The 16,994-nt window shown below is 36.8% G+C and overlaps 1 protein-coding gene across 1 annotated transcript in view; it reads right to left on the bottom strand.

Annotated features, from left to right (window-relative positions):
• Positions 1 to 4,656: 4,656 nt before the first annotated feature.
• The window catches only part of LOC149851254 (ATP-dependent Clp protease proteolytic subunit-related protein 2, chloroplastic-like), a 31,635-nt gene continuing 19,297 nt past the window's right edge, over positions 4,657 to 16,994 (bottom strand). Inside the window, exons 4-9 of the mRNA XM_089999515.1 lie at positions 16,261 to 16,381; positions 16,040 to 16,177; positions 15,820 to 15,936; positions 15,653 to 15,721; positions 15,459 to 15,554; positions 4,657 to 4,914 (exon numbers count right to left, since the gene is read on the bottom strand). Coding sequence (XP_089855641.1) covers positions 4,777 to 4,914; positions 15,459 to 15,554; positions 15,653 to 15,721; positions 15,820 to 15,936; positions 16,040 to 16,177; positions 16,261 to 16,381 — 679 coding nt within the window. The 3' untranslated portion in view covers positions 4,657 to 4,776. The remainder of the gene's footprint in view (positions 4,915 to 15,458; positions 15,555 to 15,652; positions 15,722 to 15,819; positions 15,937 to 16,039; positions 16,178 to 16,260; positions 16,382 to 16,994) is intronic.

Raw genomic sequence — 16,994 nt, 5'->3', positions numbered from 1 at the left:
GCCTTCGAGGTATTCTTGCCGGCTGATTTTTTTTCTCTTCCGCAATTAAAAACTCTATCAATCTTTTGCATAGTTCTCTATAGAATCCAAGTATATCATCCTGCAACAAAAAAGTAATGTGACACCAATATATAAATTGAGTATCCAATAATAGAGGATAATAAAACATGTTTAAGTGTAGAGCATATATCGTCAAAATCAAGTTCTCGTCCATTATATATTGCTTAAATATACTTCATTACAAATACGCCATAATCGATGCCATTATTTTGTAAAGGAGCATTGTGTGCTGAGCGAAACCTCCACTCGCCAATGTCGACACCCAAAACATCTTTGACGAATCCCACCTATGGTTAATAAAGAAGCAAGTAAATTCTAGGCCACCGTACATGATACAATACCCTTATAAATGAAAACTTACCAAATGCAAAATGTCACATTGTACACTAGTGTGAAAGTCCAATGAATTGTAGCACCGTATTTGTTTTTTTTGTAAATCCATCATGTATAAGACCCAATGCTGAGCAGTTTGCCAGAGTGTAGGAATTAATATTTGCAAATCGATACAATATCTTACAAATCGATAGTATAAATTGTGTTAGGATTGTTATGCCTAAACCTTGGACAAGAGGTTTCTTCACTTGCCTTTTCACTTACCAAAAGTCTCTGCAGTGATCATCGTTACCCTAGTATGGTAGTCCATCTTGAAATCCAATTGAGTATGGCAATCAACGAACAAAACTCTATTAAAACATGAAGCAACAAGAGTAAATCAAAAAAGAAAATAAACATATAAGAGAATCGATATACCATGAAATAAGGAGTGACGATGCGTCTAGCATTGGTTGTTGCGTTGCTTTGAATATATATGACAAAATCGAATATAGTATGTTTGCAATAAATATACATGTGTTAACATACATACCTATGACATACATAAATATATAACTCATAGTGGTTTCATACGTACAAAATTACTGATAGTGTTTCCTTCTGCAAATTCGTTTTACAGCCGATTGATGTTATCTTGGAGCTCTTTGCCTAGTTTTTGGGCACATTTTTTTGTGAATGTTTCACTGACATTAGCAGAATATTATTGCAGGATGAAGAACTGGTAGCCTATCGATCATAATTGTTTAAGGACAACTCAAATATCAGACCTGTAATTATAACAATGAGTTATACACACTTCATTTGGTTGTGAAGCACTGATATTTCTACTTGTTATATAAAGAGGTGGTATTATGCATAGAACATAAACTCTTACAGTTTTTCCAAACTGAAATAAACTGCAGCAGGTTGGTCATATGAAGTGGATGTCCTATCTGCACTGATGATCATGTTAAAAAGGTCATGAACAGCAAGAGGGAAGATATGTTGTTTAGACCCTAGGTACCAATAATTTACAGCTTACTATGAAAATTTATTCTCTGTACCGCCCAAAATATGCAGTATTATATGATGAAGATCCTGATTTCAATAAAATGATTGAAAAGCTGAAAAGGAACAAAGGTATAAATTCACATTGAAGGATGGTCTACTATATCGAGGTGTGTAATTGTTCATGCTGCAATGGATTAGTGAAGGCCATATTTCCAAGACTGCAAGACATTTTGGAGTTAACAAGATTTTCTTAATATGGAGAGGTATATGTACTGACCTAAGATGCAATAAGATGTTGCTCAGTCCATGAAGGGATGCTTCTTGTGTAACACTTTGAAACCTTCTAACAAATGTTAAGTCTTCACAAATTTTTGTCAATGTCTGACAAACTCTAGAAGATTACCCTTATGGACGTTCTGGGAAGATCACCTAAGTCCAACCTTGGTTATGATTACCTGTTTGTGGTAGTTAATCATTTACTAAGATAATACGTTTGACACCTGGCAAGATGTATAGTAGGGTGTAGGTAATATATAGTTATATACCTTAGGTTAGGTATGACCTAGGAATGGACGGGGCAGTTTTTTCTTTCTTTTTTTGTGAAATCAACCTTACGGATATGATCTACATGATTGGTTTTGTAGGAATTGGCTCTTGGATCATCTAATTACAGCAAGTGAGTAGGTTTTTTAATGACTTAAAAATCAATGGTCCACAATTTTGTAAATGTGTGTGTGTGTGTGCGCGCGCGCTATATATATATATATATATATATATATATATATATATATATATATATATATATATATATATATATATCAGCAGTGGCATAGTGGACATCTCTCTCTCTCTCTCTCTCTCTCTCTCTGGTTATCGGGTCTGAGCCCAGCTCCAACCTGACCTGTGTGGACTTATGTATGGGTACCTTGGGTAAAACAAAAGTTAGTGGATTCTATAATATGATTTTTTTGAGGATTATGTTAATTGATTTGTGTATCATCATTTCAATTTGATGCTTAACTTAACTCAGATTTATTCCTTGTTTCACCAGATTTTGCGACTTACAGCTAATGTGTCACTGCAATGTCTTTTTCTTTTTCTTGATTGTGGTATAGAGTTTGTGAAACACTGCAGGCAGCTGTCTGAATAACTTCAGATTTATATTCTTACACCTCCAGATATTTCACTGATTCATACTTGCTTGGTGCTAACATTTTTACCATCATAGGATATAACAATGAAGATAATGTCTTTTTCGCAAAAAGGGCCCTGGGCTATATGTGTTCTTTCTGCCAATGGTGCCATTTCTAATGTCACTCTTCGCCAACCAGATTCCTCTGGTGGGACCTTGACTTACGCGGTATGGTCATTCCTTGTTACAAATAATGCTTCATTATAAGTTGGCATCTGTTCTTGCTAAAACATGGTGTATCACCCTGTGAAGAGTGATGCAGCAGCCACTTAGATTATTTCATTATTTGAATTTTGTGTTCCATTTTTTGAGCTGAAAAATGTTTAAAATGTGTTTATCGATCAAAGATAAGATCTGGTGTCTGTAAATACGAAACAATTCGTTGTAAGAATCCATTTCAACTTTGGGCTATGAAATTTTGTCAAGAAATTGGAAATGATTTTTATTTAGGTCCGCCCCTCTGCAGTTCATTTCAGTTTTGCAATTGATATTTTCATTCTTTCTTTTATTTGTTATCTAGTTATTCATTTTCCATGGCAATACATTTGGAGATGCCTACACAAGCATCAATTTAGACATGATCTGTTACCTCATTCATATTATGAAGGATGATATATACTAGATTTTTCCAGTAGTCAGATAATTCTCATCTTAAGTATGCAGTTTTTCTGATTGTTACATCTGAAGAATGCAATCTGATAGATAAATTAGAATAACAGAACTATCCAGTGTTGGTTTCAATTGCCTATAGCATTCATTCATGCATTAAGAACTTGTGTGAGAACTTGTTTTTTTCCTGACAACAGGCATTTATCACCAAACTTTTCTTTTTGGAACTTCATGCATGAACCCATGTTAACATTTCTTCAGCGATATGTTTGACTGCGAAAATTGTTATCATTAAGTTTTCATTACTAAGCTTAAGCATAAATGCATCCATTATGTAATGTTATGCCTCCAGAAATATTAGACATCTTAGTTCATATTTCATGCGTATAATGTGGCTTTATTATTCTCCTGGAATTCCTGGTTCTATGGGGATTTCATTTTTGTTGCTTCATCTGTAAGGATGTGGATTCTTTTTTTTTCTTTTTGCCAGGGGCGCTTTGAAATACTTTCCTTGTCTGGGTCATTCATGCTGACAGAGAACGGTGGACCTAGGAGCCGATCTGGAGGTCTGAGTGTTTCTTTGGCAAGTCCAGATGGACGGATTGTAGGAGGAGGTGTTGCAGGTTTATTAATGGCTGCCAGTCCAGTTCAGGTATTTTCCATGCTAATGGAAACATTCTGTTACAAAAATGTTCTGCTGATATGTAAGTCTTGAAGCAGATAACAAGATATCATGATTTAGTTTCTATAAATAAGATGAACATGTCTAGGTCAAGGGCATCCTCAATTACCACCTATTAGTGTCATAATTTTTATATTTTGGTATGTTTGGCTTCAATTTAGAGTTACATGTATGGAATATTGATATCCTACTTTGTTTATTTGTAATTAAGTATTAACCCTAATTACTAATTATTATTCAAAAAAATTATATAAAAAAGACTTTATGTTTACAGCCCTGGGCCATGTTGATCTCTCCAAAATACTAGCTTATTTACTTCCTCTTCTCCTCATGCCCATTGTTTAAGAAGGAACCTTATATTATATAGCAGAAAAAAACATTTCCATTTGGTTATATACTTCACTGCCATCACCTAATTTGCTTCCCTCAGATGTCTAATAGGACTAGCCAGCACACCGGGCTGCCCATGGACCACTGTGACCGGGTCCTTTTGGCCCAGTTTTTGAGCCACAGCCCAACCCAGATTGAGCTCAGGTCTGGCCCATTGAAGTGATGTGCCATTAAAGCCTACTCAAAAATCAACTGGGTCTGGGCTGGGTCAGTGTGTCCGGCAGTCTTTTCTTTCTATTTAGGTGAGCAGCCTGCAGGCCATTCCATGGCTTACTCATCTAGGCTGGAATGAAGCAGATTTTTTAGTACTGCCTTGGCCCCCGTTGGCATTACTGTTTCCACCAGAACTACCAATGATGAAAATTAGGACGTGTATCTATCTAATAATGAAACAGGAAACTGGCTAAAAGTCAAAGCTGTTAATGTTTCTATCATTTGTATAGGAAAAAAAAAACATCCATGCATGCTGAGATCATTTTGATCACCAATTTTACAAATGCAGTCACTGCATGACAGGCGTTTAACCAAGGCCTCCTGCTGGTTGCCTGAGTGGAGGATCAGCCTTGGCACGAGATGGCCTGATTATACGATCAATCAGCCCATATTCCAGAGCCTCTTGAGCATTGAATCGCTTCATTCGACTAAGATCCTTGTGTATCTGCATCATCCAAATACAAGTGTGGATATAGAAGAGTTCAAATTCTAACATAGGTAACATGGAGACAAACAGATTAGTCAAGTGGTAAAAAATAAAGAATATATCCAACAGTTCATGATAGGGCTGCAGGTTTTGCAGTCACAACTGAAAAATATTGTGTAAGGTACCTGATACAATAGACGTCAAATCCCTGAACATCTGATGCTGAAAGGTCACTTATTTTTATTATTTATGATCTATTGTTCAATGTAGTGATTTAGTATTTAATATAAGTGACGACTATGTGAACGGTGAAACCAAGTTACTTGTGCATGTGGAAACCACCAGTCTTGGCAGCAAAACAACAACAGTAAAGTGAAACAATTGAGTGAATTCCCTACTGCATAAGGCAATAGACTCAAGCATAGAGGCATTTACACAAGATGATCAGTGGATCTCTTTTCAGAAGAAAAGAGTGAAAGGCCAATCCTGCAACAACCCATGAACTAATACTACCAATGAAGGTTTCTCTCATTCACATCTACATGGTTGCTAAATTCAGTTTCATCTACAAAAACGGTCCTCAATCTCATTCCTTCTCTTAAACTCAATCATGCACTCCAGCAATAGCAGATACCAAAAATTTGACTCAATACAAAACCAAGTCCTCTAATGCCTGAGCCTGAGAAAAACTCAGAAACCACATCAACAACATGATTAACAGGTAATATTACTTCCTCAATGTGAATCCCATTGTTGCTTGACTAGTTCTTGTAAGGCCCATCTAACCATTTTCCGAATCAATCAGATACCACATAGCATTTTGCAACATCAGGCTGCAAAACCATGTGTCTTGCACCATTCTTTACCATCCAGCACAGCATGCCATGGCCCCAACGTGCTTGTATCGGAATCAGATCAGGTCATGCTGAACATGAGCGTTTTTGCTGATGCTAACATCGTGGCCGTCTGTTTGCATTTTGGATGAATGCCACGTAGTTTTGTTGACTTTTTAGCTTTTCAAAATACAAATCGGACGGCCACGATGTTGGCATGAGCAAAAACGCTCATGTTCAGCATGATCTGATCTGCTTCAGCTTGTATCATGGTCCTGTCACATGGGACCTGCATCTATTTCTCCTTAACCATTGCTGCCTCTATTTGCCTCAAAACTTTGGCCACCTCCATGACATAACAGAGATTGGGCTGCACCATGATAGAAAAGCAAGGTCTTTTCTCTTGAAGAGAAACATAACCAACAACCACTATGCAGATAATGAGCCATACCACAACAGGTGCATTGGTTCCATTCATCTAACTTCCATTTTCATATTCCAGTTAAACAGATACATAAGTGCATCACTTGACTACCCAGTTAAACTTCGCCGGAACCAATATATGGGAACATCTATACATCATCAAAGGAAGCACTTAGGTGCAGTGGGAAGCCTGCTACATGGAAATCGTGTTTTGAACTAGGCAGTGCCTGCTTCCTAAATGAAGGAAGCAGCCAGGAACTTGGCTAATGATATTATAGATGTGAATTTCATAAGATTGAGGTATCGATATGCCCAAATCAATGGTTTCTCAAATTTATTGACATTTGTTTAACATAGAAAGTACAATACATACTCATAATGCTTATTTAGATGTGTGAACAAACCTTATAGAACATGCATTAACTTCTTAAATTTATTAACATTTGTTCAACATAGAAAGTACAGTACATAGTCATAATGCTTATTTAGATGTGTGAGCAAACCTTATAGAACATGCATTAATTTTTGCATAACTTTTTTCTTGTTATTTTTAGTACCTTGATGTACAAAGTAAGAATATTGTTCACAAAGGTCATTCTTAAATCAAATAAATCATATATAATTACTATTTTTAGATGTTGCAAGTATGTTTTCATTATATTCTTTCACTCAAGTGATCTGAAGATTTTCTTAATATAACCTATGGATTATGATTACTTTCACCATCACTTTGCACACAAATCCTATTTTTCTTCCCAAATTATTCTTCACCCTCCCCAACCCCTTCCCATTCATTTTTCATTATCGCTCCTCAAATCCTCTTAAAACTTAAATTTATCAGTTGTCACTTCCCGCCCCCAATTCCCATGCTGCTTCTTGCATTGGCAACTATTTACATGCCTCCCTCAAGTGATCTGAAGATTTCTTAATATAACTTATGGATTATGATTACTTTCACCATCACTTTGCACACAAATCCTATTTTTCTTCCCAAATTATTCTTCACCCTCCCCAACCCCTTCCCATTTCATTTTTCATTATCGCTCCTCAAATCCTCTTAAAACTTAAATTTATCAGTTGTCACTTTCTGCCCCCAATTCCCATGTTGCTTCTTGCATTGGCAACTATTTACATGCCTCCCTCAAGTGATCTGAAGATTTCTTAATATAACTTATGGATTATGATTACTTTCACCATCGATTTGCACACAAATCCAATTTTTCTTCCCAAATTATTCTTCACCATCCCCAACCCCCTTCACATTCATTTTTCATTATCGCTCCTCAAATCCTCTTAAAACTGAAATTTATCAGTTGTCACTTCCCGCCCCCAATTCCCATGCTGCTTCTTGCATTGGCAACTATTTACATGCCTCCCTCAAACAATCACAATTAGCTTCTTCACTTATTTAGCTTCTCCAGCCAAGTCATCCGGAGGGAGACTGAACTTTTATACATTATTATTGTTTGCCCCACCTCAATGGCAAGCCAGCAAAGAAACAATGTTTCTTATAAAGATTGGTTGTTACGGACTTTAATAATGAAGAGATCTTAAGTATTTGTAATTATTCAGAGACTAGCTTAGTGAAAGTTGTAAGGAAACAAGGTCTTCCGAAGATATTCACCAAAACAACAAAGTGGACACTCAAAAGAGTTTCACCAAAGCACCAAAAGAACATACACAATCCATAAAATGAGCTCACAAACAAATACCCACTAAAAGGGCAAACACATGGAATAAAAATAATACTTTATTGAAAGACTCATGAAAGAAACATACATATGGGGGGGGTGCCCCTTATTTTTACACAAAGTTGGAGCTCCAAAAGGGAGAGTCGTTGGGAGTCCAACCCAACGACTCTAACTAGTCGCATCCCAACTAAAAAACAAAAAGAAACCTAACTAAACTAACCTAGTTACTATCCTAGTTATATATATATATAACTCTCCCTCAAACTTACGGTTTGATAACCGAAAGTTTGCCTAAGAGAAAGTGAAATCTAGGAGCAACGAGAGGTTTTGTGAAGAAGTCTGTCAATCGATATTTTGAAGTAACATAGGGAAGATCAATGGTGCCATGTAGGTAATCCTTCGTACTTTGCTCACTAAAGTATTCTCTAATACTTTTTCTCCTTGAGTCATAGTACGTACTTTGTCTTGCAAGTTGCAAATGTGAGCAATATCTTTAAGATAGTCTCATGCTTTATTTGCATGTTCAAATTTAGCTAGAATCGAGCACTTCTTGATATCAACACTACTAATGAGCCAATACATAATCTCGGTATGCCCCATTATTCATTCTTTCCATTTTTTTCTCACAAGTGACCATAGCCTTGATCTCTTCCGCCTCCATAAGAGGTACTTTTTCTCCTTCTATCTTAATAAGAATTAGTTTGGGTTTCAAATCCGACCCATCCACTAATCTCCATGATCATGCATAATATTCGCATGTCATTCATCTCTATTTATGCATGATCCATGGTAAAAAGTGCATTAAAAACCCATCTTTATTATTGTTTTTGAGGTTTTGGTTTAAATAGAATTTTTGGAAAAACATCGCATTTTCTGGTCCAGCCCTGCGTTTTGAGTGTTTTTATTAGTTTAGAGTTTTCTTAATTGTAGTTTAGTTAGGTTAGGCTTTAATTAACTAATTTTAGTTTGTTTAGGAATATTTAGTTTAGAAAAACACGTTTTCTAAGCAGAGACTATTTTGGAAATTTTTGAACAATCATTGGACTCTTTTTGAAAAACGTGTTTTTAACCTAATTTTTGGATTTAAATAGGAGATTAAGAGAAGGAGGGGGGGTGTCTCCCACCTTGAAATTCACGCCCCCTCTGTCTCTTCTCTCCTCTTGTTCTCCTTTCTTTCTCTCTCCCTCTCTCTCTTTTCCCAGTCGGTTTCTTCTTCTTCTTCTTCTTCTTCTTCTTCTTCTTCTCTTCCTCTTTTTCTTTCTTTCCTCTACCATGTTTCCTCGTCGACGTCTTCTTCTTCTTCTATCAAGGGGTGCAGCGTGACCCACGCATATCGTGGAGAGGCCGCTCTTCTTCTCAAACCGTCTGTCGGAGGCGAGCCGTTCGGTAAGTCTCTTCTCCCTCGCTTCTTTATTTTTTTCATATTTAATTAGAATTCAATTTAGTTAAATGCATCGAGTCTGCTTTAGCATTGCATAATACATAGCATGATTCATTGTTCGTTAAGTGCATATAGATTCGAATAGGATTCATATTAAGATAACATCTAGTTAGTCATTTTTTTTCTTTGATGTTTTAGTTTAGTTGTTTTTTTTTAGCAAACACGCAGAGCGAATCTTGATCAGATCTGATCCAGATCGTTGAGCAAACCATCGTGTCTAGTACAATCACGCTAGTCGGCTGGAACCGGAACACCCAAACCGAGCCATTGGAACTAGGTGACATGGTTAAGCTGAACCGTGCATCAGGGAGAACTCAGATTCGGAGCAACCAAACTCAGCTCACACAGGTCTAGCACATACTCGGGCGACATTGCGTGTGTAGTAACATTTAAAAGAAAAAGAAAAAAAAGAGGAATAAGAGGGTCTTGACGTTTGTCCAGCTGGTGTGTTTGAGTCAAGTAGGCTAGTATTGCATGTAGGTCGGTTTATAAACAGATTTTTTAGTCTGCATTCTGGTCATGTAGTTTATTTATTCATTTAGATGTCATAGTGTCATGGTTAGTAATTCTTGATTTCTTGCACAGACGGGTATTTCTTTCGTTATTGATAGTTAGTAGCTTTTGTAAGGTTTGTTAATAATTAGTTAGTAGTTATTTTATTGTGGCATTTAGTTAGTTTAGATCATTTTTGTAATAACCCAAAATTTTGAGTAATTTTATGCATTTTGGGTCCAAGATCCATTACTGGATCCAAAAGAATATATATATATATAATAAAAGATTTGGGTAATTGGGGTTGGACCCAAATAGATCCAACTTGTGGATCCACCATCCATTTCAACCTGGATCCACTCTCATAATCAACCCAAATCCAAATTGGGATTTGGATCCCGAGTAGCAGGTCGCGGGGTTGGACCCGGACCCGGCTGCGTTATAATAAAATGGGATTCAAGAATCGTGCCTAGGGCACGATTCTTGCAACTCAAGAGTCTCAAGAGGGGGCGTAACCGCCGGTCACCTCTCGTTAAAAGGGGATAAAGAGGGGTCTCGCTCCCTTCATTCTGAAGAATCTTTTCCCTCTGTCGCTCGTGACCTCCCCTCTAATTTCAATTCCGTGCACGCTGACAGGGGCACCGTCGTCGGCAAGCTTCCCGACCACCTGCTGTCGTCGTCGCCAGCAACCAATGTCGTCGGCGACCTCCTTCTCACAGCAAGCAAGGAACAGACGCCAGAAAACCTCCTCTCGCTGCAGCAACCTCCTCTAGTCGTCGGAAAAAGGTAGGATCCTGTGCTTTTTCTGTAGGTATCGAGTTACATCGGTCTGTGATTGGGTCTGTCACGGGAAGGGAATCGAGTGTCTGACGCAATTCTTGGCTGCCAGAGAACCCAAATCTATGAGTTGAGGGTTTCGGTAGCTACGAGATCCGAGTCGTAAGAACCATGGAAGTATTTCTTGATCGGTGGGGCTTGGGTTTGCATACTATGTTGGATATCTAAGAAACCCCAAATCCATCTTCTAATTTGGGGATTTCTGGTGTTGTGGGAAGAAACCACAACCGATCTTGCAAATTGGGGATTTCTAGTGTTGTGGAAAGAAACCACAATCGACCTTGCAAATTGGGGATTTCCGGTGGACCTGCAATTGTATTCGATTAATGAGTTGGTATTTTTCTCGAACTTCCAAATGAGAGCATTTTGATTTTTCTCTTAGGGGCAGATGTTCAGAAATCTTGGAATCAAATGTACCTGTCTGATTGCCCTGTGTTGGGGTTACAGTTGAATACTTGATGTTAGCAGATTCGTGTTCGATTTACGCTGAGAAATGCAGTATGTCTATGTTAAATCATGTTATCAAATTTTGTATCTGCTTCCTTTAACAGTACATTAGCATGTTTACTTAAATTATGGATTAGCCACCTATGTATGTTTCATTTAGCCAAACCTACTATGTTAAGTTAATCTCTGTTAGCCAAATGAGTCTGTTGTTAGCCTATTGTGCATCGGTATCATGTATGTTCATTTTAACACCTGTTAGTAGATCTTTTGTGTATGTTTCATTAAATAGTACATAGCATGTTTATGTAACCTCTTGTTAGCCTAATCTGGGTTTGACTCATTTAGTAAAACATACCATGTTTTAGGTGAATTTCTGTTAGCCGAATGGGTCTATTCATTCTGAAAATTATAAACCGACTTATGTTAGCAGGTTGAGTCTGGTTCATTATGCACAATATGTCCGTGAAGTTTACACACCACACTAAGTAGTTGACAAGGGAAAACTCCTGAATGAGGATACATATCTGACTTGGTGATTTAAATATGGCAAATGCCACAAACATAAAAAAAAACAATGTAAACCTATGGTTTATATGATGGTCTGTCGACAGTTCAAATACTTGAGTAATATGTTAATTTCGTGGATTGTATCAAATATGTTTTCCTGTTAGTTGGTTGACTGTGATTAGATTTGATTATACGATATCTAGAGTTCTGTCATCAAATCTGATTTCTATATTATTATGTTGACTGATATCCAAGATAACTGTCATTTTACTGCCTATATCAAATTTGTTTCAATGTTGGTTTAACAACTGATATCAAATTTGAATACATGTGATCATGTATAATCTTATACAAGTTGTATGCATGATATTGTGTGAAAAAAAAATGTTGCAGTCTAATAAGCTTCTTCCTTATAAATTCTTACTCTGTTTTTTGTCAGAAAATGTGTGATGTGAATTGCCCGTATGCAGCACGTTATCTGTGTTTGAGGAATGAGAATGTTATGGTAGTTTCAAATATATGAAGGTGCACTTAGTGACATATAGAAATGTGCTTTGCCTAAAGGGGCAATATGAATGGGTTACCCGATGCGGGTACTTAGATTATTAGCTTGTGCTATGGCAATCAAATGATGAAAACTTAATTGTAAATGTTGTGTGCTTGACTAGTTTAAAGGCACCAAAACATTTTAAGTGGGTTTATGAAATCAATATTACAAAGGATTGAGACGGTTTTATAAACCTTGGTAAAATGACTAAGGTTGTGATCAACTGTTAAGGTAGTAGGAGGAAGTGGGGGAATGCCCTGAACTTCAGAACAATAATTAAACAATGAAACAAGTTTTTGAGGCTTACCTTAGATAGGGTAGGTGGTACAAAACTTCGAGGACTTGTGTTGTGTTTCGAGCGTGAAGCGGCTCGTTGGTTCCCGTCCTCGGAGATGGAGACTAGGACTACCTATGTGTCATAGGTGGTAGTTTCATGTCTTCTGCAAAAGTTAGGGATGCATCCTGTCTTGAGTTGAGCCCTTGGGAGATTCTCTCGGCTATTAGTCGCTCCCTTGGGGATTCAGTCTCAGTTAGAAGTTCGGGTTAATAAAATACTCTTAAATAATACACCCCCGAACATTCTCTTCTGAGATGGTCACCTGTGCCCATGTGTACCCGCCGGGTAAGATAATTTAAACACAATTTTAGAGCAGTTAGGTATCACAGTGAGTGAAAATACTGGAAGTATGTGTTTATGTTCTTTAACATGCTTTATATTCTGAAATTGTGACGATATAAAATTATGAAATGTGTAGATATGAGGTAGTTGAACACTTATCTGAGAGTTATACATGTTAATGATTCTGAATGTTGCAATACACATCTCACTGACTTATTGTTACACTCCGTTATGAATATTATTGTTGCATACCATCTCTCTTGCTTATTAATGTTGCACACTATGTTTTACCTGCTCAGTTATGGTTGTTGTATAACTGTTCACATACTCGTGTATATGAATGTTGGTTTTTATTGCATAAACTGCCTACTTGTTTAGACATATGTTGAGATTCACCTTTGACACCCACATCACATGCTAGATTCATGACATACATGCGTTAAAAGTTACAGTTTTCCTACTTATACGTGGTAGTCTAATTCCTATAATTTTTACCATTTTCAGGTAAATGACTAAGACTTATGAGCGGTTGCGGGATGAGGCATTGGATTGAGATTGTTGATTTACTGTTCTAGTGATTTCTTGGGTTTATGGTAATTTAAATGTTCATATCATAATGAAATGAAATATCTGTGTTGAGTTTCCTCTCAAATGTAATGTTCTGAAATGCTTAACCCTATATTGGTTATTCTTTCCGCTGTTATAAAAAAAAATCTACATAAAGCTGGGTTAAAATTTCGGGGCGTTACAATTTTAATCCATAGTGTACGGTTTTCTTGTTTTAAGTTGTTAGTTATTAATGTTAAAGTAGTTAGTAAATTCTTGATTCTTGTAATATTGTTAAGTTGTTAATAGTTGTCATAAATTAGTTCATAATTTGTTAAAGGTTGTTAGATTGTTTTGCTATTTCGACCTCCAGTGTAGTTAGTTTGTTTACCTTGTTTCAATTCTTGTTTGTTGAATTTTTTTGGGAAATCAAATATTAGATTTTGTTTAGTTTTGTCTCTTTTATGTTGTGTTTTGTGTTTTTATTTTGAAGGAAAATGTGCAGACGTGCGGTGAGCCCCTTTTCGAGCCCTCGAAGTACCTTCTGAGGTCCCTTTAGGCCCTCAAAAGAGCCCCTCAGAGAGCCCTCAGAAAGTCATTTATCAAACCATACAAAAGTGAACAAAGAGGCAAAGAAGGGACACAAATAACAAAGGATTCGAAGCATTGAAGACCCTTTCTTTTATTTTTAGATTAGGGTTTATTTTACTTTGTTCATTTAATTGGGTTTGTAATAAGGTCGTTATTCATTTGTTTAAAAGTCCTCTGCAGAGGGTTGCACTCTCTTCCCTTATTCATTCAATTAATTGATTTTTTTTACAATAAAGCGTAGTTAGATTGTGTGCTTGAATACGAAGTATTTTTCCGTTCTCTAAGATCGACCCGGACTCCACCACTCGTACGAGCCGGTTTTTATATTTTTGGTGTCTGGCTTTCACTTGATTTTATTTAAAAATATCATTTTAAAGATCATTTTCCAAAACTCACACCACTCCACAACCCTTTCCCCCATATAATGCTTCATGATTGAAGACCATGTTACAAAGTTTGTGTCATTGAGCTTGATGGGTTTTAGGGTGACATTATCATTGTCATCCATGTTTACAAGGGCTAAGAAAGAGAATAGAAGATTAAGAGGGAAAAAAAAAAGGAGATAATAAGAAAAGAATTGCGAGCACTCCACCATCAAGAGTCTTTCCAATGAAGAGCACGAACACATGAGCACTTCACTACCAAGAAAGCGCCTCTAATGAACAGCACGAACACATGAACACTTCACCACCAAGAGGGCACTACAATCTCACAAGCACTTAAATGGATTTCTCAAAAAAGATTTTATCTCTTCCAAATCTTGAGTAGCACTCTTCCCAATACACCAAAAAATAATTTGATTTCAAAGCTCTGATACCATGTAAAGAAACAAGGTCCTTCGAAGATATTCACCAAAACAACAAAGTGGACACTCAAAAGAGTTCCACCAAAGCACCAAAAGAACATACACAAGTCATAAAATGAGCTCACACACAAACACAAGGAATAAAAATAATATGAGCTCACACACAAACACAAGGAATAAAAATAATATTTTATTGATCAAGACTCATGCAAGAAACATACATATTGTGGTGGTTTTGCCCCCTATTTATACACAAAGTTGGAGCTCCAAAAGGGAGAGTCGTTGGACTCCCGACTCTATGGGTTGACTAGTCTCATCCCAACTAAAAAACAAAAAGGAACCAAACTAAACTAACCTAGTTACTATCCTAGTTATATATATATATATAACAAAAGTTTAATACTTTCCTCTGACCACATTGAAATTCCAAACCAATGTGTCAAGCTGGAAGTATATATGAGAACAAAAAAATTAAATAAACTCCATCAAGAGATATAGTATATACTATTTGACTTTGTAAAAAATTCAGAGATAGACTGTTAAAACAAAAGCGAAGACAAATTCAGTGAATTTTCCATCAGAAAGTCTAATACATGATCTTCCATTCATAAAGGCAATTTGTAGCATAAAGGTGTGCCAAGAAAAGTGTTGTTACACTTGCAGTAGTCGGAAAAAAAATATTGAAACAAAAGATAAAAATAAAAAAAGATAAATAAATTTTCCATCAGAAGGCAAAAATATATACTATAACTTTATAAAATTGCAGGGAAATAGAACTCATACTTTCTCCACAGGTTGGCCAGTCTTTGCAGCTAGTTCCTGAAACAGATAGTCCCTGATTCTAAGGAGCTCATTGGCTTCATTTCGAATGTCATCGGCCTGTTGAAACAAAAAATAGAGACCACAGTAGATGCTAAGGGAATTATTGAGACAAAGTATGAATGGCTCCAACTCAGCAGATAAAAATTTCTTCAGACCTGACCACGAGCAGCCCCAGCAGGAGACTGCAATGCAATTCTTGATAGAGGCATGGCAAGGCGACTACCCTGTTTAATGAAGCATGACAAGGATCAAAAATCAAGGTGGTTTCCGAAATTTGATTTCCTAAAGTTTGCATAAAGGATTTCTCAAATAATAGTGGGACCTTTTCTCCAGCTGCAAGAAGAAACCCTGCCATATTATAAGCATAGCCAACACACCTCGTGCCAACAGGACTTTTCAAGCTCTGTATGGTATCATATAATGCCATGCTAGGGGTTAACTGTCAAAAGCACCGAAGAAAAAAAGGAAAAGAAATCATTGATGAACATATGTCCATAATTTGATATCTTAAAAGAACCTGCTTAGCATAAACAAAAACTCACATCACCACCAGGACCATTGATATATAAGTACAGCTTTTCAGAAGACTCCAAGCTATCTAGGTAGAGCATCGTAGCCAGTATCTGATTACTGAACTCCTCATCAATATGTTGCCCAATAAAGATGACACGCTCCCTGTACTGCAAGTAAAATTTTCCAAAGGTCTAAATTATCTTGCAACATGTAGCATCAAAGATATGTTCAACTGTGTGCTATTACTTACAAGTGCGTTCCACAAGTCAACCCATTGCCATGTACCTTCACCAGGAGTTCTGTAGGGTACTCTGGGTGTGCCTATTGGCATCATCCTAACACGTGCACGTGTTGCTTTCCTGTTTGTAAGACTGCACCCAAATTCATAGTCAGATATCAATTTTTTTCTTTTCTTTTTTTGTGAGTCAGAGAAAGAGCAGACACCATGTTTCAGCAAGTCCAAAGCAATTTACCAGAAAATAGGCAATCCACGCAAATGCACACATATAAAGAAAATATTGGTTGCACCTAACTACACCTTTCTTTCCACTAGAAACCATCCATTTTTCAAGTTTTCTTGATTTTTTTGGATCAATCCTTATAGATACGATCTACATTAGTTTGTTCAGTCAAAAAAATGCTTTGGATAATTTGACTGTTTAGTTTAAACAGGTTTTTAGAGCTTCAAAAATCAACAGCTCAAAATGCACCAATAAAAATTTGTCTACACCAAAACTAGTCAATCCTAGTCAAACCACGTCAAATGGACTGTGAGGTCACATTGAACATATGAAGCATTTTTTCTGTTGAGAAGGAACATGCATGACTAGGAGCAGAGGTCACTTAATGGGCATCCCCTTCAGAGACATCGAACATATAAAGCTTGCAATCATAAGATTTTGCCACAGAGAATCGTACAGTCAAGTGTAGCCAATACCCTCCTCCAAACCACACACACTCACACAAACACCCACACAAACGCAC

The sequence above is a fragment of the Nuphar pumila genome, chromosome 1 (assembly GCF_984573655.1).
Source record: "Nuphar pumila chromosome 1, dmNupPumi1.hap1.1, whole genome shotgun sequence".
Taxonomy (NCBI): domain Eukaryota; kingdom Viridiplantae; phylum Streptophyta; class Magnoliopsida; order Nymphaeales; family Nymphaeaceae; genus Nuphar; species Nuphar pumila.
The sequence above is the reverse complement of the archived record's forward strand: the minus strand, read 5'-3'. Positions and strand labels throughout refer to the sequence as shown.